The 26,884-nt window shown below is 40.7% G+C and overlaps 2 protein-coding genes across 2 annotated transcripts; both read left to right on the top strand.

The window, feature by feature from the left end:
- The first annotated feature begins 1,190 nt into the window (after positions 1 to 1,190).
- LOC124255857 (thyroxine 5'-deiodinase-like) lies at positions 1,191 to 8,047 on the top strand. The gene is made up of 3 exons (XM_046689801.1): positions 1,191 to 1,210; positions 1,528 to 2,038; positions 7,737 to 8,047. The coding sequence occupies exons 1-3, from the start codon at positions 1,191 to 1,193 to the stop codon at positions 8,028 to 8,030; spliced, it is 825 nt and encodes a 274-aa protein (XP_046545757.1). The 3' UTR covers positions 8,031 to 8,047.
- A 15,122-nt stretch (positions 8,048 to 23,169) lies between these two features.
- Positions 23,170 to 23,960, top strand: LOC124255843 (type I iodothyronine deiodinase-like). Its single transcript, XM_046689787.1, has one exon. It carries the CDS (start codon positions 23,562 to 23,564, stop codon positions 23,931 to 23,933), a length of 372 nt encoding a protein of 123 aa, XP_046545743.1. The 5' UTR covers positions 23,170 to 23,561; the 3' UTR covers positions 23,934 to 23,960.
- Positions 23,961 to 26,884: the final 2,924 nt, after the last annotated feature.

The raw sequence follows: 26,884 nt of genomic DNA, 5'->3' as shown, positions 1-26,884 counted from the left end.
TTCTGAAGAACCACACTATGTCGGGCCTCCAATGATCCACGCCGCCAAGCATAATCAACAATGGTATATGTTAATCTAGCGAAGAGGACGGGTAAAGTGCCCACCCGTAAATCCCCTCGTATTTACGGTCCGGGCACATACTCTTGCTTTGCGCCGGACGGGTCGGAGCCGTTCTCCATGGCAGCTCTCCCCGTGCCCCCTGAGTTCCTCTCACGTTTTCCTGCGGCGAACCCAGCAAAATTGCTGATAGCTTCGGAAAACCTGAGGACCTGGGAGAAGATGTGCCGCCACTCTTTTGTGGTGATTTCACATCTTTTCTGGCTTTTCGGTGGGACCTTCCTGGCCCTGCCTAAGGACTCTCCCTTGCAAGCGTGGATGACGTCGGCTCTGACTGCGTTGTCACATCTGTCACGCTTGTCCCACCCTAGGATGAGACACCTCCTCGTACAGGATGCTAAAGTCCACGGACGAGGAGTCATCCGGGTCTGAGTCCACGTCCATGGGACGCTGCCCGTCCCCTTGGGACAAACCTAGCGGGACTGTCGGGGCCTGCACGGTCGCCGCACCCATGTCTCGCCTAACAACCCGAGCAAAGGTCGGAGGTGGGTCCCTTGGAACAGAAGGGGCCTGGGGGAAGCTTCCGGTGGTTGCTACCCAACTAAGCACATTCTGCTGTCCTCCTTCAATAGGGGGACCCCGTAGAAAAGACAGAACCTGCTCCAGAAGCAAACTTTGCCTCTGGATGGCCTGCCACATCTCTGCGGGAGCAGGAGTGTCCTGGTCGGGACCCGGGGCAGCCATACCCTGGCCAGCACCCACCGCAGGGCCGGCCGGGACCTGACCCGTAGCCAGGTCGGCCCACGAGGCTGAAGGCTCGGTGTCCCGTTGGGATAAACCGACCCCAATCCCGTCGGTCCTGTAGGGTCGTTCGGGTTCTATCTGGGCCGTCGACTCCAGACCCAGCGGGTCTGACGAAGCCGGCACCTGGGAACTCGGGCCGACCTCAACCCCAAGGGTGATACTATACCAGGGTACTAGGGGTACTATACCAGGGGTGTGCTCCGTAGCAGCCAAAATTGAAAACAGGAAGTTGCATGATTAGCGCTCCTATTTATAGAGAGCGTGACGTCACCCGCCACGGACGAGTTGTGTGTTGCCCCGAGCGCAGCGCAGCGTAGCGCTAGAACCATATGGCTGGGAAAATCTTTACGTTTGTTTCCCGGTTTCGGGGTAACAAATTTCGTGTATTTTGCTAGTATGGGCAAATTAAAAAAGAACTCATGAAATTGTAATAAAAATAGGAAGACTAGCATACCACAACCTGAAATAATCTAATTAAGATTAAATAAAACCATCCTTCAAGGCACCTACAAATCTCTTGAATTCAGCCTAGCGCTGAGAATGAAATGAGTTGTTAAATATTATGCGCTGGGATCTGTAAAAAGAAACTAGATGTAGGAGTGCGCATGTTTGAACTAGCGCCCTCTGTAGGCGCTGAGCCAGTCGTCCACTATTTGTGTATTGAAGAATATGTCCACCGGTCAAACGATGGTTTATAAGGACTCTACACAAAATCCATGAAGGTTCCTCAGTGAGTGGAACTGACTCGTTTGAGTCGTTCCTCAGGGTGAAAAACTGGAAACTGATTCTAGAAGAATGGTTACTGGATGCAGGCTTCTACCCTGAAGAGAATTGTAGAGCCCCCGACGCAGTTGTCTGGTCAGCAGACGACAAAACCAAACACCGCCTGCTGGACTTCATGAAGAAGGGTCGCCCTCTGGTTCTCAAATTTGGAAGCTGTAGCTGACCTCCCTTTATGGCCAAACTTGCCAAGTTCAACGACATTGTTCAAAAGTATGGACATATCGCTGACTTTCTTCTTATATACATACAAGAGGCCCACCCAACAGACGGTTGGACTTTCAATAATAATAAGTACCAAATTGGAACCGCCCAAAGTATGGACGACCGAGTAGAGGCGGCCATGATGCTAAGTGACAAGAATATAAGATGCCCCCTAATTCTAGACTTGCAATGGGTATATTTCTTTCAAGGTTTGTATGACAGACTAACCGCTCGGATATCACTGGAATATTGGTAATTGCGGTGCCACACACGCTCAGCAATAAGACTACAGTTTAAACAATACCTGTTATGCAGATGCTGAAAAGGCTTACAGGTGTGTCTTCTGTACGTTTTCTGATGTTATTTGACAGCACCGCGTATGACCACGTGACCGGAACTACTGGAGTCACGTGTGATGACAGGAGAGCTGTCACCTAGGATCACAAGGTGTAAACGATTATCTATGAGCAGGATAGTATGGAATCCGAGAAAGGACATTGTCGCTATGCCGCATTGTCGACCTCTCAAAAACAAGTAAAGTGAGGCAAAATAAACCAAAACGCGACATTTCGCCCATTTGTCGCGTTGTCGCATTGTCGCGCTTCGCGTTTTAGAGTCAAATACCTTATAATACATACTATAGTCAATATTTCAACAAAACGCGACAATGCGAAAACGCCACATTTCATCAAAATGTCGCGTTGTCGCGTTGTCGCGTTGTCGCGTGTCGCGTTTTATTAGTTACCGCGGAATTTCAAAACTATTACAAGGATGATTATGTTTAGATGTTTTTAAAGGGCTAAGATATCCAGGGATCGAACTCAGAGTAATAATAAATGTGGCCGTGAAGTGTGTGGGTTAAGAGTTCTTGGTTAATGGAATGGATGTATTGAAACTGGCCATTTTGCTGAAAATTATTATGATTGCGTAGGTGTATGTTTGAAACGATACAAGTACATGTGTATCGCTGGGTATAGTATCGTATCGAAAATTGTCGATATATTGTGAATCATGACACGTGCAGGATTAATAATGTAGGATTCAAATAGAATTGAAACACAGACATCACAACACATTATTGTAATGAAATACCTTGCTAATTTACCAAGTTCCCTAAACCTTGAGTCAGTGAGTGTGGAGTGGAGTGGAGCGGAGAGGGGTGGAGAAGAGCGGAGTGGGGCGGAGCGGAGCCCAGTGGAGTGGAGTGGAGCGGAGTGAGAGGAGTGAGTGAGAGAGGGAGGTTTCTGGCACTCCAAGGGTACGCAACTCTGCCAAGCGATTTCATCGTTTCTAATATCATAATGATAACAGTGAATTTGTATGGCGTTTTCCCAAGAAGAATATCACGTTCAAAGCCGACCTAAACTGTATTTGAGGCGCTGGATGGTTAAGTGATATTACCATCTCATTCTACCTGGTATCCATCCACTGCTGGCTGAACAGAGGCAGATGTCGGACAAATTCATCACCGTCGGACAGGACTGTACCAAGAAACTGTGTCAGGAGCCACACTGTCGAACATATTTCAGTTTTTTCACAACCTGTGAGCTTGATATGGGTGAAATGTTCAAAGTGATAAATGTGTATGGCGCTGGGATTCGAACCTATGATCATAGTTATCTAGTGTGACTAAGAGACACAACCCTGCATAGCAAATTGCCTCGCCTTGAATGACAGGGCCACCGTGTGCCGTCATTACAATGAATAGTAGCCCTAATAAATTGTCTGGCTGCTAAGACACACTTGATTGGCTAAACACACTTACAATATATAAAATAATAAAGCAACAATAAAAGATTTCCATTAAGTTCAAGAAAAGCAGCCCCCATTGCCATTACGAGCACTACTTCATTGTAAAAACCATTGGAGGTAACAAAGGACCAGTGAAGTTTGAAATAGAGTATAACATTTTCTGCGCATGCGTAGACTAATTGACTTTCTACACATGCGCACCGGTAATCGAAAAGGGCGACAACGCGACAATGCGACAATGTGACATTTTTTTTGTCGCATTGTCGCGTGTCGCGTTTTAGTCATATGTTATAATACATACTATACTCAATATTTTAACAAAGCGCGACACGCGACAATGCGACAACGCCACATTTCATCAATGTCGCGTTGTCGGATTGTCGCGTGTCGCGTGTCGCGTTTTGGTAAATTTTTAGGCTGTTTTTACACATCTTGACCTTGAAAATTGTCGCTATGTCGCGTGTCGCCCTTTGGAGGAATAAAAAATATTATTCAAAACGCGACAAGCGACATCGCGACAATGCGACAAATGGGCGAAATGTCGCGTTGTCGCGATGTCGCGTGTCGCGTTTTGGTTAAGTTTGTTTGTATTTGAGAGGGCGACAACGCGACAATGCGACAACGTGACAATGTCCCTTCCAGGATTCCATAGGATAGTGTGTACATCCAATATCATGTAAATACTGTTGCACATGTGAATGGTATTAAAATTCAGAAGTCCCCAAATCCCTTCTCTCACTGTGTCTCATCTGTGTCAAAGTGTATTACAGTTATTTCTGCAAACAGAGCAAGGTACCCGCTTTACAAGCTTGTTCGGCATAAGGGTGTTATCTCGTTTTCCATGGGCCTGAACTCCGAACTGCGAACCAGCAGGAAAAGTCAAGCTCTTGAGGAGGCTGCTTTCATGTCTGCATTAACTTACATAGTATCACTCGTGAAGATCCGGCTTAGATTTGGTCTTCAGCATCACCATGATTCTCGTAAGAAGCGACCAAAGGGATCGGGTAGACAGGCTCGGTGACTTAGTTGACACATGCCAATTGTGTAGATCGATGCTAATATGTTGATCACTGGGTCGTCTGGTCCAGACACAAGCATAAGATTACATATTTGGGACAGTGCGGATGTTGCGCTAAAACGCAACGTCTAGTGAACATATCTACCCATACCCTCCGGACAAATTAGCGGTCAAACACAATCAGGACTATGTATTGAGTTGTATAGAAGGCAGACATACACATAACATTCTTAAAACATTTTGTTTTCATGAAATATATGAGTTCTATGGTTGATCAGCGTTGTACAAAAGGTGGTCTAGATGTTGGACAGGTAAATATATGGGATGTCCCATATAATGACCTATCGATCGGTGTCTATAATGTGACAACACGTAACACCTAAAGAGTTAGGGATCCACCCGTGCAGTGATCACTGGAATTCTATTTGGATTTGTATGACTGCGAGGCAAGAGCACCAGTGTGCGTGCGTGGTATAATTGCTAACTATAAATACTGTTTTTAAGAGGACGGAAATGGCGACGAAGATGCCATGGATCCTCTTGACAATGCTGGCTTCCATCTCCACTATTTTGACGTTTGTCACTATGTTTATCACTATCAACCTCTCAAGAATATTTCCACCTCTACGACGACAATTTCGGGAAACTTGGAAACCTAGGGCCTGTTCGATTATTGCAAAACTGGGTTTGGTTTCTGAAACTGGTTTCTCCAGTTATAAACGAGTGTCAAGTTTCGTATACATGGTTTCAAAGTGAAACTAGTATCTAGTTTTATAAACGAGCGGATGGTTTCACCATCCGGTTTCAAAATATACACTCAAGGCCAAAAGAAAGTGGCCTGTGCTAAAAATCTTAATGAAAATCAACACAGACAAAAAAATTGATTTCACATCTATTTATGTTGATAGTAAGGCCACTTGCTAAACATCCGCAGGTTATTACAACATCAAACATGAAGTAATGTTTAAGCAACATTTAATTAAATGACACTGGTATCAAAAGGCAAAGTTACATGTTTTCAGTTGTCTTGAACAATATCTGTGAACTCTAGATTAAAACACAAATGTCAACGTTTAGGTGTGCATTACTTAGTATCTTGTGTGTCCTGCTTCTGCATTGATACATGCAAGTACGACGTCTCATTGACGTTGCAAGACGTCTGATGAAGGCATTTGGGATACTCCTCGATTCCTCATGAATGACCTGTTCCAGTTGTCTCGGGTTTGCTGGAGGGTTTAGTCTCATTCTGATTTACCTGCCCAGAAAGTCCCAGAAGTGCTCTATTGGTGAGAGGTCAGGGGAGCGAAACGGCCAAGGCAAAACGTTGATGTTATTGGTTCCCATGAAGTCTGTCACAATTCTAGCTGTGTGTGCAGGAGCATTGTCTTGTTGAAATAATATCCCTTAGTGTTGATTACCGAAAGGAAACACAACTGGGCGAATAACCTGGTCAGTGTATTGTTGTGCTGTCAGGTTGCCTTGAACTGTGACCAATTGTGTCTTCATTTCGCCACAGATACCTCCCCAAACCATAACACTCCCACCACCATGAGCCTGAACCTCCATAACGCATGACGGGGCATGACGTTCACCACGACGGCGATACACACGTGTTTTACCGTCGTTATGGTATAAACAAAACCTACTCTCATCGCTGAATAGAACCCTACGCCAATCACGAAGCTGCCATCGTCGAACACGACGTGCCCAGATCAGCCTATTCAGGCGATGTTGACGTGTCAGCATTGTTCCACGGAATGGTCTGTGGGCTCGAATTCCGGCATGCTGTAGTCGTCGTCTAACTGTGTGTCTGCTGACAACTCGACCGAGTGCCGTTGATGCCGATTCCGAAACTGTCAGGAACCGATTCCTCAGATGTAGATTTCGTAGATATCGATCTTCCTGGGAGGTAGAGACCTTTGGTCTACCTGACCTTGGTCGGTCAACAGTCCTGCCAGTTTCATTGAAACGTTTAATAAGTCTATTGATAGTATGTCTGTGACAACCAAACGTTCTTGCGACATGGGCATGAGAAGCTCCCATGTTTATCATTCCTATACCCTTTCACGCTGTTCTGAAGTAAGTCTAGGCATATCTTAAGTGTTTTCCTGTTTCACAACGTCTGTGTTATACCAACGGTCGTTAAATGCCTCGTTTGGCTGACGTAGTGTCGCTTTTATCCTTCAAAAAACGTGTATTTCACCATTTGCACAAATTTCGCGATTTTTTAGCTCGAAGTCAATTTTTCCCAATGACAACATTATTGGTGTGTTTTGGCGATTGTTAAACAAAAGAAAATATATTTCAACAATTTTGAATAAATTTCATATATCCAAAATAAAATGGGCCACTTTCTTTTAGCCTTGAGTGTATACCCCAAATATGTCTCAGCTGCTATATATGTGGACCGAATTGCATGACAGTATTGCCGGAGGAAATATTTTTTGTTATTTCATCAGTGAATTAACAAATAATAAATAGATGAGATACAAGTAATCATATGTATACAAGTTACATAAAATAGTCACGTTCAATAGAATGGGGTTTTAAATAATATTTCCCTTGTTCTCGGTTGTTTTTTTTTATCATTATTTTGGTTACAGAAACTGCTGCTATATTTTGCAACCAAGAGCAGATGAATATGGCGCTTTCGTTTCCGCCATGTTTGTTGTGAAAGTACGCGAAACCGAAACTGCAAAACCTGCCTCGGAGATGGTTTCGAAGTTTCAGAACCCAGTTTTAGGTTTCGACATAATCAAGGTTTTCCAGAAACCAAAACCAGTTTAGCATAATCGAATAGGCCCCTATTCTTGATTGAGCATCTGTTGAGGAAGGAGAATTATTTGATAGCTTACTCTGTCTGGGAACCACATCCAGACTGAGACGTGGAACCAGCGATTTCCGAATCAGGAACTGAATGACAAAGCGTGTAACCCTTTCGTCTGGTCAGCAGACGGCAAAACCAAACATCGTCTACTGGACTTCATGAAGAAGGGGCGCCCTCTGGATATCAACTTTGAAAAGCTGCAGCTGACCTCCCTTTATGGCCAAACTGGCCAAGTTCAATGACATTGTTCAAAAGTATGGACATATAGCTGACTTTCTTCTTATATACATAAAGGAAGCTCACCCAACAGACGGGTGGCATTTCAAGAACAACGCTTATTACATTGAATCAGCTAAGAACATGACCGACCGGGCCGAGGCGGCAAAGTTCTTGCGAGATGAGAATGTGAGATGTCCTTTGGTTCTGGATGATGTAACAGACGAGGCTGTTACCGCATACTGCAGTCTTCCTGAAAGGCTATATATCGTGTTGGATGGCGTGATTGTGCTTGTTGGAGGAATAGGCCCAGAGGAATATGACCTTCAACCAGTGGAGGAGTGGTTGGTCGCCTACAGTGGACAGGGGTAGACATCTGCCAAATATGCCTGGACATAGATTTTCGAAGGTCTCTTAGCGCTAAGATAGTCGTAAGTGCCATTCATCAACATTAACTTACGACTATCTTAGCGCTAAGAGAACTTCGAAAATCTAGGCCCTGAACTTGATGGACGAAAATATGCTGGATGTCCTTTAAGGTTCACAGACGAGAAGGAAATCACAACACCCGGTAATGAATTCCAGTTGACATTACAGTATCCACTGTATGATCTGTGTGCCATATCCAAGAAAGAAATATGTATTTATGAAACCTCCACATGTTTTAACATTATAATCCTAGTTGTATTAAAAGCAACGTTTAAATTTCTGCTTTACATTGCACATAAATACTGACATGTGAGAAGGAGACGGTTTCTTCAATGACAACACAGATTTAAACTTGTGGTATGTGTTTGATGGACAGAAATTTATGGACCTCGGATGTAATAGGGACGTGAGTAAATTGTGTTGATCTATATAGTTCCAAACTGGAATCGCAGCCCGATGAGTGTTATATCGTCAGCGTTGGTGAGAGCAGCAATATGTTAGATAGAAAGATCGTTATGTCCGAGGTGCGCTAAAGGTGACCTTCTTAACATGATACTATTGGGAGGCAATGGGCATTGATATACAATAAAAATGTTGAACTGTTTGTGTTTTGTTTCCTTATCTATTGTTTGTCTGTTGTTTTATGCCGCACTTAGCAACATTCCAGCCATATGACGGCAGTCTTTACTTAATCGAATCTGGATCAGACAATCTAGTGATCAACATCATGCCCATCAATCTACGCAGTTGGGATACGATGACATGTGTCAACTAAGTCAGCCAGTCTGACCACCCGATCCCGTTAGTCGTTTCTTTGTCAACTTCTGTAAAGCCAATTTCTGGTGCCCCTGCAGTGATGTTGGTTGAGTGTTGCTAAAAGCGGCGTAAAACCATACTCACTCACTCACTCACTTTATCAACTCCTTTCAGTAATAAGGATTTAATTGGTCGTAACTTTGACCTGATCGAGAACAGATAAATATTTCTGTTTCTTTAGGGACCTCGTCTCGGTAGTCAGGGTGAAGGAACGAGTTGAGTTCAGGTCAGCGTTTGAGCTGTATTTTCACCGTTAGCATTATATGTTTGTAACATCAACAGTAAAGCAGTTCATGGAGATTGCATTTTGTGCTGACAAATCTAAACTCATAATTAGGGCGATCCTGGGATTGGACCATAAGACTATTGCAGGAAGACAACACAACGAATGAGGTGGTAATATAGCTGAATGACCATTTAAGACATTATTACTTAATGCTTACAAGGAAAGGTCGTCGTTTATAATTGTTATTCAAGTTAATGGTAAAGATTAATTTGACAAACTATTTCGACATGTTTCATGATGCAATCAATGTAAATTTGCATACCAAGTATATTTTGACCCAGTTAACAGCAGAAGAATTTTGAGCGTCAAGTTAGTGAAGCATAGTGCTTCTAACTTTTAAACACCTTTCTTCAAATAATAATAACAAACTAGAATATACTATGGATGTTTTGTTTGCTTTTCAACAATTTATTATCCTAATTACCGAAAGACAATGGTTTCTTTTAACATACACTACTACCTGAAGAGAGAGAGAGTATCTTACATTAACAGACACCCCTACATGAACGGAGACAGTGTGTTAATTTAACAGACACTACTACCTGAACAGACACAGTGTCTTACTTTCACAGACACTACTACCTGAAGAGGCATAGTGAGTGAGTGAGTGAGTGAGTTTGGTTTTACGCCGCTTTAAATATATTCCAGCAATATCATGGCGGGGGACACCAGAAAATGGGCTTCACACATAGTACCCATATGGGGAATCGATCCCTGGTTTTCGGCGTGAGCGAACACTTTAACCACAAGGCTACCTCACCGCCCCGAAGAGACAGAGTGTCTTACTTTAACAGGCCTACCAAAGAAACTGAATAAAAATACGACGATCTGCAAATTTAAAGAATCGAGGACGCGTTCCGAAAGACTCGAAGTGCATCACGATGTGACTGCGCATGCGCTGCCCAATTCCAAAATGGCAGATGAAAGTTTTGACTCCTGCGGTTGGTAAGTGAAAATGATTTTTATTCTTCATATATCTTGCTCTGAGATATTTTATGAACTAGAAAAACTAGATAAAGGTTCCTAACACGAAACTGTAAAATATTACATCATTTCGCCAGCTACATCGAAGAATATAAGTCATTTTGTGATTAGCATGTGGAACCACTATAGTCCGTATCAAATACGGCCAACCGATTCTGATTCTTGGTTTGGTGGAGCATGATAGTATGGTTTCACAAGACCAAAACTGGGAACCCAAATGAATAACTGACTGTATATATTTTCAATATATAATTTGACAAAAATCTAATCCGAACTTATATCTTTTCATGGTATAAATATGTAAAATATATTTTGAATATAATTACAGACTCGTGTCGTGGTCATGTAATTTCCATTGACTAATTAAATAAACAATTTTCATGAAGTTACTTTCGATCATAGTCAAATGTGAAATCACCTGAATGAAAATTATTTATGATTCACTAAATTAACATGTAAGTCTATGGAAAGTATATCAAGTGCATGTGTCTGTAGGTCTATATATTAATTGCTATACTGCACTGCTGTCTTTTCAAAATTAATTTTGTTATTTTTCGGGGTTTTTTTTACCAAGATGATATGTAATATATTTTTATCATGTATAAAGAACTGGATATTTTAACTGATCAGAAATTATTTTTATGAGGCTAATTTTAATTTTTAATTTTTAAAATAACTGTTAAATTGGAATAAGCTTCACTTTGAGATGTCCTAATAGAGACTTAATTATCTGTTTTTGATTTTCCAGCAATGCTCCTGAAAGAAATGACAGATCCGGGTTCCTGTGATGAATTGACTACCATTCCAGAGTCACCAACCACATCACAGACAGGGACTGAACCACAACCAGATCTTCAGAGGTTCGAGTGCGAGTACTGTGACAAGGTGCTATCAACAAAGATGGGAATGAAAATGCACACCCGGCAACATACAAAACAGTTTCCCTATGTATGTAGCCAATGTAGTAAAGGGTTTAATATTCGAGTCCTCCTCAAAGCGCACCTTCAAGCCATGCGATCAAACTTTGCGAAAAAGCTTTAGCGTCCATGGCACTCAAGCGGCACTGTTACATGAAGGCACAACTTTGAAATGTGATATTGTTTTCATACTAAGGATCCATCGGCACTCAAAGTGGGTATGTGGAAAAGACTTTCATGAAAAACAATTACTACACATGTTTCAAATGTGATCATTGTGACAAACAGAAAGGACGACTGATGAGACACATGGTGTGATGCACATTGAAATTTGTTTCTGTGGGAAGGACTTTTAGTGGGAGAAGTCTAGAAGGAGGTGATGAGGAGGACTGCCAAGGACCAAAGTGGAAAGATTTTGATTTCATGAAATGCACCCTGACCTCAATCCATTGCAGTGCAGCAAAAAATAGGATATTTAAACATGTTCTCCAAAAATATGTTGTGATGTGCTAAAATGTATGTTTCTGTGTAAATATGTTTCTGTGATGCCAGAGAGAGACTGTGATGTGTAAATATGTTTCTGTGATCATCCAGATGTGATGTGTAAATATGTTTCTGTAAATGTTTCTGTGATCATCCAGAGAGATGTGTAATTATGAGTGATCTCCAGTGATGTGTAAATATGTTTCTGTGATCATCCAGAGAGAGACTGTGATGTGTAAATATGTTTCTGTGATCATCCAGAGAGAGACTGTGATGTGTAAATATGTTTCTGTGATCATCCAGAGAGAGACTGTGATGTGTAAATATGTTTCTGTGATCATCCAGAGAGAGACTGTGATGTGTAAATATGTTTCTGTGATCATCCAGAGAGAGAGACTGTGATGTGTAAATATGTTTCTGTGATCATCCAGAGAGAGACTGTGATGTGTGTAAATGTTTCTGTGATCTTTATATTTGTTTCTGTGATCATCCAGAGAGAGACTGTGATGTGTAAATATGTTTCTGTGATCATCCAGAGAGAGACTGTGATGTGTAAATATGTTTCTGTGATCATCCAGAGAGAGACTGTGATGTGTAAATATGTTTCTGTGATCATCCAGAGAGAGACTGTGATGTGTAAATATGTTTCTGTGATCATCCAGAGAGAGACTGTGATGTGTAAATATGTTTCTGTGATCATCCAGAGAGAGAGACTGTGATGTGTAAATATGTTTCTGTGATCATCCAGAGAGACTGTGATGACTGTGATGTGTAAATATGTTTCTGTGATCATCCAGAGAGAAATCATGTGATGTGTAAATATGTTTCTGTGATCATCCAGAGAGTGATGACTGTGATGATGTGTATATGTTCTGTGATCTCCAGAGAGAAACTGTGATTGTATATGTTTCTGTGATCATTAGATACTGTTATGTGATCATCCAGAGAGGGACTGTGTGATAGCCTATCTTATGATTTATTTTTGTGATGTTGTTGAACAGAATTACTGTTTACCACCAGTTGGTGCCATAAATGTATATTGTATTGTCCAAGTGCCAAGTTTTAGTATATCAATAAAAAAAAATTGAAACTTATTTCCACATGAACTTCAATTAACAACACGAAAAAGTTCATTCAACATTTTTTTATAATTTCATTCAAGATAACAATACATCCTTGCAGCAGCAGCTCTTTCATTTACATGACTTTATGATATGAAACAAATCAAATAACATGACTTAACTTGGAAGAACTTTCAAGTTCATTAACATGGGGCGTTTGTCATTCTGAAAACAAGACCACCAGGCCACCCCTTATGTTATTAGCTTTTCTCACAAATGTGCCCTGGGGGTGAGGTGATTTTGGATTTAACACCACTTTCAATAGTATTTCCACTTATATCACAAGTGAACCAGGGGTGGTACTGCACTGAATTTCAATTAAGCATTCTCTCAAATCTTACTGCATGAAGAACAGTTTTTAAAAAACAGTGTCTTTAGCTTTGCCCATTCTCACAAGTGGATTTATTCTGGACTCGTCAACTTTGTGGTGTTGACGCACTCCAGTGACTCCTTTAGCTGGTTCATGGATGTTGGATAGTCCATGCAGATGGTGACGAGCAGTGCTTCTTCGATTTTTGTCGTCAAACGGATGATCCTGAAATGTAAGATTATATTACTGAAATATGCTTAAAGGTCACATGCAACGTAAAACACAACTTTGCAGATTCTGATACCTTTCGGTATGGACTTACCAAAACAAATCGTCAAAAATGCAAATTCAACTTATAAAGTTGAAAAATAACGCGATGAAAAAAACCACGCGAAATCTGAGTTCAAACGTTTCACTAATTTTCCCCCGACTTTTCGGGGGACAACTGGTTTCAACAGCTGGGCTGCGCTCATAGCACGTGCGCAGTGAAATAGGTTCGCGCAGCTTGGAAGCGGGTTGTCCGGTGAACATTCGGTGAAGGCTTTGGTGTGAGCTATTTTTCTAATGTTTTGTTGATATCTCACAGGCGCGAGCTTTTTATATGTTATGACAGTAAATTAACTGTTTATATAATTTTATTTGTCTATTTCACCACACGTTCTTCTTACCGAGTCACTTTCTCAGTTCGATACTTAAAAGCAATGTCATTATTTAGCGTTGACAGAATTTCTAACTGTGATATAGATATGTCGTTGTCACAGACAAAACTCAATGTCTTGTTTTATTGACACCTGTGTGTCTGCCTGCTAGTCTGCTAATGACAATATTCAATACACAGCTGCTATCACTGACCACGTGCAATTTGAACTTAACACCAATCAGGCTATACACCATAAACAAAATGCATTGATATATGGCCCGAGTTCGGTCTCTGTCACATTATGTAATTACACAGACAGGCAGGTGTGATACTTGAACACATGACATGTTATGATGTCTGTTGATTGTAAAATGTTATACACAAAAAATGAGCATGTATTTACAAAACCCAACATCTCTATACATACACACACAATGAGCCGTGAGGACATCTGCAAATGAATCAGCCGTTACACTTGAGTGCACACCCACCCGCTCTGACTGGGTTCGGTATCCCGGCTGCTTCGTTTTTTGGGAAGTAAACCAAAGTACACAATATTGCACTTTTGATTTGCGATTGTACGCTTATAATTTTGTTTATATGTTTTTTCATAACCAGCAATGTATATTATATGTCATGAATAAGTGATAATTGTGTTTTAATTATGTTTGATTTTTTGGTTGCATGTGACCTTTAACCAAATACCAAAAGAAATATACATACCAAGTAACAAATGTAACACATTACATATAACATTCGTAATCCCAAAATGCAATAAGATACAGAGGCTATGACATTCCTGTTAATGCTGATCTATATCTAAAGCTAAATATTGTCTTGTGAATGGACTTGATCTGTCCAACCATTATACTCACAACAATGTTGATGTCTTGCAGCAGGGAGTGGCTTGTTGACTTTCTTAAGAGTTTGTTCAGGGTACACAGGAGCAGACGACATACTGGTTAATGTCAGCTAAAAACTGGAATCAGTAATGATAATGCAATTATTTTCAATCCAGTAATATTTCTGGTTTGCTTATCATCAGCCCCTGGTCAATCCTGGATCATTCCATTTGTTATATAGTTGTGATTCCTGAACATCAGCCACATAGAACGTTATGGAAATAATTATTTCAATAATTAAAGGGTTAAAATGCTAAAGTTGGAGTTTAAAGGGTGAAGCGCCACTGATTCGATTTAACATTTATGCCCTTGTTTCACATGTACAAATTAGGTGAGACGATCAATTACCTGTCGGGGTCTAGCCTCACAAGACTCTCCCCACACAACTTTGCCATGTTTGTTTCCAGACCAATACAGGTAGGTACTCCATTGTTTGAACCAGGAAGAGCGGCCAGTGAGGAGTAAATTGCTTCACAATTCTGACTGCTGACTGCACGTTGATTGTAGGTTCGGCGTTTGGTCAGACTATAAAGCTGCAGATCCACGCCAATACTTGCAATTGTTGCTTCCCATAATTGCTTTGGATATCCCTTTATTTGCATTCCGGAGGGAGGAAACCTCTGCAGATCCACAAAGGACAACAGCTTTTCTCTGTATCTTAAATGAAAGGAAATTATATTCTCATTTACAGATGTAAGCATTAGGAAAGTGTGATCATTGTTAACTAACTTTCCAGTAGTAGTAGAATTCTGGTTTTTTTGTGCTAAATCAGCAAGGGCCAGGACCAAATTTAGCACTTGATCATAATCATTTAATGATTGCAAGTGATGTTAATAACAATTTACTATGGTCAAGAAAGTACTTACCTCCACATATTTCCAGCATCTTCCAAGGGCTGGAATTCCTCGTTGATCACAAGCTTCGAACCAGTCACGAATCTGAAATGATATCATTTATGGATAATAATGATACAATTTGTGATGAACAGAACAGTACCAATTATCAGAGTTTGGTCTTGTGCTAAAATCTAAATTGAGTACACATATCATTGTATGACATCAGGCCTATTTGACAGACCAAAATCTTATTACTTTTCGCAATTTTGAGGTTTTTGTTTAATTTAAGGAATTATATTTAAACAATAAGAATTTCTTGTTGGCTACGTTATTATGGTTCTGCAGAACCATTTAGTGGTAGCAAAGTGGACTTGGTCTTGTAGAGCAATAAGTTTTCCCAGAACGGTTCTGAAGAAGCATAGTTGATTGATAGTTAAAGTAGGTAATATGTGGGAAAAGTATTCCTCCTTGAATACTTACAAATGTTTAAAAAACATGTTTTGCACATTTCTGCAGACGTGTTAGCTTTCATGGCTCTCAGTTCATTCTCCACTTTAACAGAGAAAGTTATCAAAGAAAAGTCAGTGCTCTGCATGTTTATGCGATCCTCAATCATTCCCAGCTTCAGCTGTGTATTTCCCTGTTCCGCAACTGTGACAAATTCCGATCTCTTTGCTGATCCAAGATTGCCCTTGCACAAAGCTGATCGATGTCTGGTGAGGAGGTGATGTGAATCTATCTTTTTGGTTTCCAGTTGGTTTCTATCAGAATGCCATTCCGGTATGTAGAACCATTCAACTGGTTTGGATAAACCTAGCACTACCATGTTGTGCTCTATTTTGGCTCCTCGACGCCAATTTTCGAGTATCTCGCCAAATTTCCAATTAGCATAGGATACATTAAGGGCCATTTTAGGATATGACTTTTGCTGCAGACATTTTAAGGAAAGGCATTTCAATTTTGCAGGAGACCTCCTTCGGAATTTCTGGGATGGTACATCTCCACATATATGAAGCAGAGACTTTAATTCTTCCAAAATGTTTCGCTTAGATCCCGATATCCTCACTTTCAGCAGTTTCCTATCACGCAAGAACTTGAGGATTGAACTGAGCTGTTTGGCATTCATTTTTGACATTTCACAGCAACTGACAAAATATCGTTTCAAGTATTCAACCGACCTTGAGCGCCATTTATCATTGATTTTTGAGAGGTCATCTCTCAGTTCTTTAAAGTCTTCATTTGACAGAACCAAGGCAGGCTTGGCCTCTGACTCATTTGTTATGTTTATTGTTGTGTTGTGATGTTGAATTCTGTAAATCAAGCAGTTGGTTATTTGTGGAGACATTGATGCTAAGCAATTCAAGTGGAATATCTTTTAAATCTTGGGCAATATCAAGACTCTCTTTCATTGCTGATTTCCCCATCGTATCCTTGTCACAAATTTCTTTGTGGCTGAGAAACTTCTGTGCTGTTCGGGGTAAATTTACAGAGTAACTGCTAAGGATATTTCTCTGTGTATCACTTCTTTTTGTGGTTTGATTGCTCTCAACAGATGTGTCTGCTTGATTACATGTCTTGAACTTCCCTATGATCCTTGCCTTTGGGAGTTTACATACTGTGTTCCAGAAATGCTTTTGAAGCTCCAAGATGGTCTGTGGATGTCCATTCCAAGTCTGAACAAGTTTCATGAACTGTCCATCGAAGCATGAAACAGGTATATGAATGCATTGCCTGTGGCAATACTGGAGAAACTCTTCAAGAATATTTCAAACGACACAGATTGGTAGACTGTATCCTCGAAGGAAATAGCCAATGGGTACACCATGTACTTGATCTTTGGACCACCTCCTGTCTAAGTCACCTGCCACAAAAGTAACAACTTCCGTAGCTTTGTGTCTTGTAGCTTGGAATTGTTTGCGGATGATAAGCAAACTTTCTTCACAGATTTCAATCACCTGTTCATGAAGTGTAAGTTTAACTTGATTTGAATTTGTTAATCTTTGCCTTGATGGTTGATAGTCCATGTTTGGTTCACAAGCATGCAGGGACTCGACTTCACATATCAATCTACAGTGTGTCTTGACTCCACTCTTAACTACTACCTTAACAGACACAGTGTCTTACTTTAAAGGTCACATAAACCCTAGGGGGTACAAATACATAAATCACTGACTGGCATCGTTATAAATGAAACGCCGTCATTAAAACTACTCATTTCGACCTTTAATTGACTTAAATCGACCTTTTTGACAACAGTGCACAATTCTCACCCGCGAACGAAATTTCAACCAATCAGAGCGGCGCGCCCTCTGTGACGTCATATGAGGAATAGCTTTGAGGGCCGATGCAGAATTCATCTACATTTTAGGGGTTAAATTATCTTGTTTACAGGCTTGTATAAACCTGAAATCGTGACAATTGTTGTGGAAAATTAAAGCTGTATGTTCTCACAATCTACTGTCATTTAATTTGTCTCCTGCTTTGCCTAGTTTCTGAGTTACAACTTGTTTTCATAGACGATTCTGTCAAAATCGATTGGTGTCGTTAGGCCCTATTTGTATAATGACTGATCCAAATTGATCCAATTTCTGTGTTTTTTTACCTCGATAATTAATCATGTCATGTAAAAATCTGTTTGTATTCTCAAAACAGTGTCGGCCCATAAGTTTTCACATGCAATACAGCAATTAATACTCCCTTGTTGTAACCCGTGTTAGGTGGTATAAACCTACACATGTTATTTGTCATCATTCACTTGATGGTCAGTTAATGAATTTATAACAGGTATAATTAGTGGTAACACAAATTAGATTACCCGACAAAGGTTCCCATTTGGCATTTCTTGTGTCTGGAGTAAATATTCAACATTATAAACATCGATCAAAGGATTAACCGATAACACGCTGATTGATTAATTACTTTTATCTTACACAGCGGAATTGTCAAAAGGTAGTGTTTATGTATGTAGATTTACTAATCTATACTGAATACACTCTGTCGTGTCGGTGTCTGCGTAAAAACAACGTCCTTCTTTCAAAGGATTAACCGGCAATACATTGATTGATTGCCCATTATTGGCTAACTAAATTACTGTTTTTAAAGAAAGGCGGACATTATGCAATTAGTTGCCAGGTGTGCTATCTTGGGTGACCAATGAGACTATACACCAATACCTGAAAAGATTTATCACTTTTTCGTATATTAAACTGTTAAAAGACACATCATTTGGAACAGTTTTGTGGATATTGATGGATACATTCCTCGAACAAGGTAATGGCCTGATATTGTTCCTATAACTTTAATCTGTTTTAATTTTAATATTTGCATTTTGTTTTGATTCATTTGTCGTAGCATTCAACAGAATCATTGTTTTCGCCGTGAAGTGTAATGAGACAGACAACATGCACTAGGGTGTGTGTGCGAATTATGATTCACATTGGCAAACTATAACATGTCTAGATATTACAGTTCTGTTATAAATTCACTATAAGTATCAGCAGATCGTCTGCTTTTTATTTAGTTTCAAAATGCATACAAGTATGATAATAAACTAATTAGGATTATAAGACCAAATATACAGACGCACATTGACTAGTATCTACATACTGGTGATGGACATTAACCATGGGAATGTAGAAGGAATTTGTCGCGCAGTATTGTGACTTCGACCCCCACCTCGCTTCCCGTGGAAGAAATCGTTATGTTATAAGTTGTGTCATGCAAAATCCGTTTGGTTATGATTCCAATACATATTTAACTACAGAGTAGAAAGTAGTCTTGATTTTCCTAGCAGTGAAAACAAACTATAATCTCATTAATTCTAACAGATTTTTTTATTTTAAAATGGCGGCGCCCTGTCGGGAACATCCGCCAGTCTGAGGGATAAATGGTATTTAGGTTTGTTTTCACCGAGTTAAAAATCAAAACTACTTTCTACTGGTAATAAAATATGTATTTTATTGATGGCCAATGGGATTTTTGCATGACACTAACAATATTACATAACAATTTCTCTCGTGGCAGCGAGGTGGAATGATAATATAATACTACTTACAATATTATTGTTACTTCGACCACAAACTCACTTCCGAGGAAGAAATCGTTATGTTACAAGTTGTGTCATAGAAATTTTTATGGTCATCAATCATATGCATATTTTACTAGAATTAGTAGTAAGTAGTTTTGATTCTTTAACTTCCGTGAAGCGATCTGAACACAAGTAAGATATCGTTTCAGGCTTCCACAACAACGCTCGCTTCGCACTCACAAACATAACCCATTTAGCACGAACTGGGGTCCTGTGGAAATCTGTGCATGGGGACACCATCGCCCGACCCTAGGAGCAATTGACGACAAAGCAACGATTCGGCATGTCGTCGTTGATCGAGAAATCATCAAAATGATGAGCGTGCTACACACTTTCTATACAACTAACTGAAAATCGTTCCTCATATGACGTCACTGCAGTGCTCTGGCGACAGAGTTACGTAACCTGTCTGTGGTTTCGTTGGCGGGCGAGAGGGAGGCAGGCGACTTTTTGGCCACTTTTAATCGCTCGGTATTAATTAACCACAAGTTTTTAAAGAATAAATTTGGTGTTCCGCATAAGACTAACCACAAATCTTTCATATGTAATGGTTAAAAGAGTAACAAAAAACAAAGTTTAGTGGTTCTTTAACACTACTACCTGAAGAGAGAGTGTAAGAGTGTATGTTAAAGTAAGATACTCTCTCTCTCTCTCCAGGTAGTAATGTATGTTAAAGTAAGACACTGTGTCTGTTAAGGTAGTAGTGTCTGTTAAAGTAAGACACTGTCTCCGTTCAGGTAGGAATGTCTGTTACTGTAAGATACTCTCTCTTCTCTTCAGGTAGTGAGCCGTGAAGATTCGGTGTAGAATAGGTCTTCAGCAACCCATGCTTGCCACAAAAGGCGACTATTTGTGGTAAGAGGCGACTAACGGGATCGGGTGTTCAGGCTCGCTGACTTGGTTGACACATGTCATCGGTTCCCAAATGCGCAGATCGATGCTCATGTTCTTGATCACAGGATTGTCTGATCCAGACTCGATTATTTACAGACTGCCGCCATATAGCTGAAATATTGCTGAGTGCGGCGTAAAACTGAACTCACTCACTCACTCACTCTTCAGGTAGTAGTGTATGCCAAAGTAAGACACTGTGTCTGTTAAGGTAGTAGTGTCTGTTAAAGTATGACACTGTGTCTGTTAAGGTAGTAGTGTCTGTTAAAGTAAGACACTGTCTCTGTTCAGGTAGTAGTGTCTGTTAAATTAACACACTGTCTCCGTTCATGTAGGAGTGTCTGTTAATGTAAGATACTCTCTCTCTCTCTTCAGGTAGTAGTGTATGTTAAAGTAAGACACAGTGTCTGTTAAAGTAAGACACTCTGTCACTTCGGGCGGTAAGGTAGCCTTGTGGTTAAAGCGTTCGCTCGTCACGCCAAAAATCAGGGCTCGATTCCCCATATGGGTACAATGTGTGAAGCCCATTTTATGGTGTCCCCCGTCATGATATTGCCTGAATATTGCTAAAAGCAGCGTAAAACCAAACTCACTCATTCACTCACTTTATCAACTTCTTTCAGTAATGATTTAATTGGTAGTAACTTTGACCTGATCGAGAACAGATAGGTAGTAGTGTCTGTTAAAGTAAGACACTGTTTCTGTTCAGGGTCGCTGTGTCTGCTGTTAGCCATTGTATTTCGGTAAATTAGGAAAATCAATTGTTGAAAAGCAAACAAAACATACATGGTATATTCTAGTTTGTTATTATAAGAAGAAGAAAGTTTTAAAAAAGTTAGGAACACTCTGCTTCACAAACTTGACGCTCAAAACTCTTTCTCCTGTTAACTAGGTAAACATATACTTCGTATGCAAATTTACATTGATTGCATCATGAAACATGTCGAAATAGTTGGTCAAATTAATCTTTTCCTTTTTACTTGAATAACAATTATAACCGATGACCTTTCCTTGTAAGCAATAGAAGTAATATTGTTTTACCTGGTCATCCAGCCATATTACCACCTCATTCGTTGTGGTTGTCTTCCTGAACAGTCTTATGGTCGAACTCCCAGAATCGCCTTGATTATGAGTTTAGATTTGTCAGCACAAAAAATGCAATCAACGAACTGCTTTACTGTGGATGTTACAAACATATAATACTAACGGTGAAAAATACAGCTCAAACGCTGACCTGAACTCAACTCGTTCCTTCACCCTGACTACCGAGACAAGGTCCCCAAAGAAACGGGAGTAATTATCTGTTCTCGATCAGGTCAAAGTTACGACCAATTAAATCCTTATTACTGAAAGGAGTTGATAAAGTGAGTGGGTGAGTGAGTGAGTATGGTTTTACGCCGCTTTTAGCAACACTCAACCAACATCACGGCGGCGGCGGGCACCAGAAATTGGCTTTACAGAAGCTGATAAAGAAACGACTAACGGGATCGGGTGGTCAGACTGGCTGACTTAGTTGACACATGTCATCGTATCCCAACTGCGTAGATTGATGGGCATGATGTTGATCACTAGATTGTCTGATCCAGATTCGATTAATTACAGACCGCCGCCATATGGCTGGAATGTTGCTAAGTGCGGAGTAAAACAACAGACAAACAAAAGATAAGGAAACAAAACACAAACAGTTCAACATTTGTATTGTGTATCAATGCCCATTGCCTCCCAATAGTATCATGTTAAGAAGGTCACCTTTAGCGCACCTCGGACATAACGATCTTTCTATCTGACATATTGCTGCTCTCACCAAGGCTGATGATATAACACTCATCGGCGCTGCGATTCCAGTTTGGAATTATATAGATCAACACAATTTACTCACGTCCCTATTACATCCGAGGTCCATTAATTTCTGTCCATCAAACACAGACCACAAGTTTAAGTCCGTGGTTGTCATTGCAGAAACCGTCTCCTTCCTCACATGTCAGTATTCATGAGCAATGTAAGCAGAAATCTAAACGTTGCTTTTTGATACAACTAGGGATTATAATGTTAAAACGTGTTTCAATAGATATTTCTTTCTAGAACATGGCACAGAGATCACACATTGGATAATGTAGTGTCAGCCGGAATTCATTACCGGGTGTTGTTGTCATTTCCTTCTCGTCTGTGAACCTTAAAGACCATCCAGCATATTTTTGTCCATCAAGTTCAGTGCATATTTGGCACATGTCTACCACCCCCTGTCCTCTGTAGGCGACCAGCCACTTCCTCTCCACTGGTTGAAGGTCATATCCACTGGGCCTATTCTCTCCAACAAGCACAATCACGCCATCCAACACGATATATAGTCTTACAGGAAGATCAGGTATGCTGTAACAGCTTCGTCTTCGTTACTACATCATCCAGAACCAAGCGATATCCCACATTCTCATCTTAGCAAGAACTTCGCTCGCCCCTGGCCCGGTCGGTCAAGCCCTTAGCTGATCTCAATGTAATGCTTACTGCTTTTGAAGTCGCCAACCGGTCCGTTGGGTGAGCTATTTTCTTTTCATGGAATATATGAGTTCTATGGTTGATCAGCGTTGTACAAAAGATGGTCTAGATGTTGGACAGGTAAAATATGGGATGTCCCATATAATGACCTGTCGATCGGTGTATATAATGTGCCAACACGTCACACCTAGAGAGTTAGGGATCCACCTGTGCTGCGATCACTGGAATTCTATTTGGATTTGTATGACTGCGAGGCAAGAGCACCAGTGTGCGTGTGTGGCATAATTGCTAACTGTAAATATTGTTTTTAAGAGGACCAAAATGGTGACGAAGATGCCATGGATCCTTTCGACAATGCTGGCTTCAATCTCCACTATTCTGACGTTCGTCACTATGTTTATCACTATCAACCTGTCAAGAATATTTCCACCTCTACGAAGACAATTTCGGGAAACTTGGAAACCTATCCTTGAGGGATCATCTGTTGAGGAAGGAGAATTATTTGATAGCTTAGTCTGTCTGGGAACCTGGAAATATATCCTGACTGGGATGTGGAACCGCCGATTTCCGGAGCATTAAAAGAATGACAAAGCGTGTAACCCTTTCGTCTGGTCAGCAGACGGCAAAACCAAACATCGTCTACTGGACTTCATGAAGAAGGGTCGCCCTCTGGTTCTCAACTTTGGAAGCTGCAGCTGACCTCCCTTTATGGCCAAACTGGCCAAGTTCAACGACATTGTTCAAAAGTATGGACATATCGCTGACTTTCTTCTTATATACATAAAGGAAGCTCACCCAACAGACGGGTGGCATTTCAAAAGCAATGCTTATTACATTGAATCAGCTAAGAACATGACCGACCGGGCCAGGGCGGCAAAGTTCTTGCTAGATGAGAATGTGAGATGTCCTTTGGTTCTGGATGATGTAACAGACGAGGCTGTTACAGCATACCGCAGTCTTCCTGAAAGACTATATATCGTGTTGGATGGCGTGATTGTGCTTGTTGGAGGAATAGGCCCAGAGGAATATGACCTTCAACCAGTGGAGGAGTGGCTGGTCGCCTACAGAGGACAGGGGTAGACATGTGCCAAATATGCCTGAACTTGATGGACAAAAATATGCTGGATGGTCTTTAAGGTTCACAGACGAGAAGGAAATGACAACACCCGGTAATGAATTCCGGCTGACACTACATTATCCAATGTGTGATCTCTGTGCCATGTTCTAGAAAGAAATATCTATTGAAACACGTTTTAACATTATAATCCTAGTTGTATCAAAAGCAACGTTTAGATTTCTGCTTTACATTGCTCATGAATACTGACATGTGAGAAGGAGACGGTTTCTGCAATGACAACACGGACTTAAACTTGTGGTCTGTGTTTGATGGACAGAAATTTATGGACCTCGGATGTAATAGGGACGTGACTAAATTGTGTTGATCTATATAATTCCAAACTGGAATCGCAACCCGATGAGTGTTATATCATCAGCGTTGGTGAGAGCAGCAATATGTTAGATAGAAAGATCGTTATGTCCGAGGTGCGCTAAAGGTGACCTTCTTAAAATGATACTATTGGGAGGCAATGGGCATTGATACACAATACAAATGTTGAACTGTTTGTGTTTTGTTTCCTTATCTTTTGTTTGTCTGTTGTTTTACTCCGCACTTAGCAACATTCCAGCCATATGGCGGCGGTCTGTAATTAATCGAATCTGGATCAGACAATCTAGTGATCAACATCATGCCCATCAATCTACGCAGTTGGGATACGATGACATGTGTCAACTAAGTCAGCCAGTCTGACCACCCGATCCCGTTAGTCGTTTCTTTATCAGCTTCTGTAAAGCCAATTTCTGGTGCCCGCCGCCGCCGCCGCCGCCGTGATGTTGGTTGAGTGTTGCTAAAAGCGGCGTAAAACCATACTCACTCACTCACTCACTCACTTTATCAACTCCTTTCAGTAATAAGGATTTAATTGGTCGTAACTTTGACCTGATCGAGAACAGATAATTACTCCTGTTTCTTTGGGGACCTCGTCTCGGTAGTCAGGGTGAAGGAACGAGTTGAGTTCAGGTCAGCGTTTGAGCTGTATTTTCACCGTTAGTATTATATGTTTGTAACATCCACAGTAAAGCAGTTCGTGGATATTGCATTTTGTGCTGACAAATCTAAACTCATAATCAGGGCGATTCTGGGATTCGACCATAAGACTGTTTCAGGAAGACAACACAACGAATGAGGTGGTAATATAGCTGGATGACCAGGTAAAACAATATTACTTATTGCTTACAAGGAAAGGTCATCGGTTATAATTGTTATTCAAGTAAAAGGAAAAGATTAATTTGACCAACTATTTCGACATGTTTCATGATGCAATCAATGTAAATTTGCATACGAAGTATATGTTTACCTAGTTAACAGGAGAAGGATTTTGAGCGTCAAGTTTGTGAAGCAGAGTGTTCCTAACTTTTAAACACCTTTCTTCTTCTTATAATAACAAACTAGAATATACCATGTATGTTTTGTTTGCTTTTCAACAATTGATTTTCCTAATTTCCGAAATACAATGGCTTCTTTTAACAGACACAGCGACCTGAACAGAAAGAGTGTCTTACTTTAACAGACACTACTACCTATCTGTTCTCGATCAGGTCAAAGTTACTACCAATTAAATCATTACTGAAAGAAGTTGATAAAGTGAGTGAATGAGTGAGTTTGGTTTTACGCCGCTTTTAGCAATATTCAGGCAATATCATGACGGGGGACACCATAAAATGGGCTTCACACATTGTACCCATATGGGGAATCGAGCCCTGATTTTTGGCGTGACGAGCGAACGCTTTAACCACAAGGCTACCTTACCGCCCGAAGTGACAGCGTGTCTTACTTTAACAAACACAGTGTCTTACTTTAACATACACTACTACCTGAAGAGAGAGAGAGAGAGAGAGAGAGAGAGAGAGAGAGAGAGAGAGAGAGAGAGAGAGAGAGAGAGAGAGAGAGAGAGAGAGAGAGAGAGAGAGAGAGAGAGAGAGAGGGAGTATCTTACATTAACAGACACTCCTACATGAACGGAGACAGTGTGTTAATTTAACAGACACTTCTACCTGAACAGAGACAGTGTCTTACTTTAACAGACACTACTACCTTAACAGACACAGTGTCATACTTTAACAGACACTACTACCTTAACAGACACAGTGTCTTACTTTGGCATACACTACTACCTGAAGAGTGAGTGAGTGAGTGAGTTCAGTTTTACGCCGCACTCAGCAATATTTCAGCTATATGGCGGCAAGTGGAGTCAAGGCACACTGCAGCTTGATATGTGAAGTCAAGTCCCTACATGCTTGTGAACCAAACATGGACTATCAACCATCAAGGCAAAGATTAACAAATTCAAATCAAGATAAACTTCCACTTCATGAACAGGTGAATGAAATCTGTGAAGAAAGTTTGCTTATCATCCGCAAACAATTCCAAGCTACAAGACACAAAGCTACGGAAGTTGTTACTTTTGTGGCAGGTGACTTAGACAGGATGTGGTCCAAAGATCAAGTACATGGTGTACCCATTGGCTATTTCCTTCGAGGATACAGTCTACCAATCTGTGTCGTTGGAAATATTCTTGAAGAGTTTCTCCAGTATTGCCACAGACAAGGCATTCATATACCTGTTTCTTGCTTTGATGGACAGTTCATGAAACTTGTTCAGACTTGGAATGGACATCCACAGACCATCTTGGAGCTTCAAAAGCAGTTCTGGAACACGGTATGTAAACTCCCAAAGTCAAGGATCATAGGGGAATTCAAGACATGTAATCAAGCAGACACATCTGTTGGGAGCAATCCAACCACAAACAGAAGTGATACACAGAGAGACATCCTTAGCAGTTACTCTGTAAATATACCCCGAACAGCACAGAAGTTTCTCAGCCACAAAGAAATTTGTGACAAGGATAAGATGGGGAAATCAGCATCGAAAGAGAGTCTGGATATTGCCCAAGATTTAGAAGATATTCCACTTG

Source organism: Haliotis rubra, unplaced genomic scaffold (assembly GCF_003918875.1).
Source record: "Haliotis rubra isolate DU_JTF1 unplaced genomic scaffold, ASM391887v1 Scf61, whole genome shotgun sequence".
NCBI lineage: Eukaryota > Metazoa > Mollusca > Gastropoda > Lepetellida > Haliotidae > Haliotis > Haliotis rubra.
The sequence above is the reverse complement of the archived record's forward strand: the minus strand, read 5'-3'. Positions and strand labels throughout refer to the sequence as shown.

Bases quoted from the DNA above. Each gene is read 5' to 3' on its own strand.
- LOC124255843 (XM_046689787.1), top strand. From the start codon at position 23,562: ATGGCCAAACTGGCCAAGTTCAACGACATTGTTCAAAAGTATGGACAT.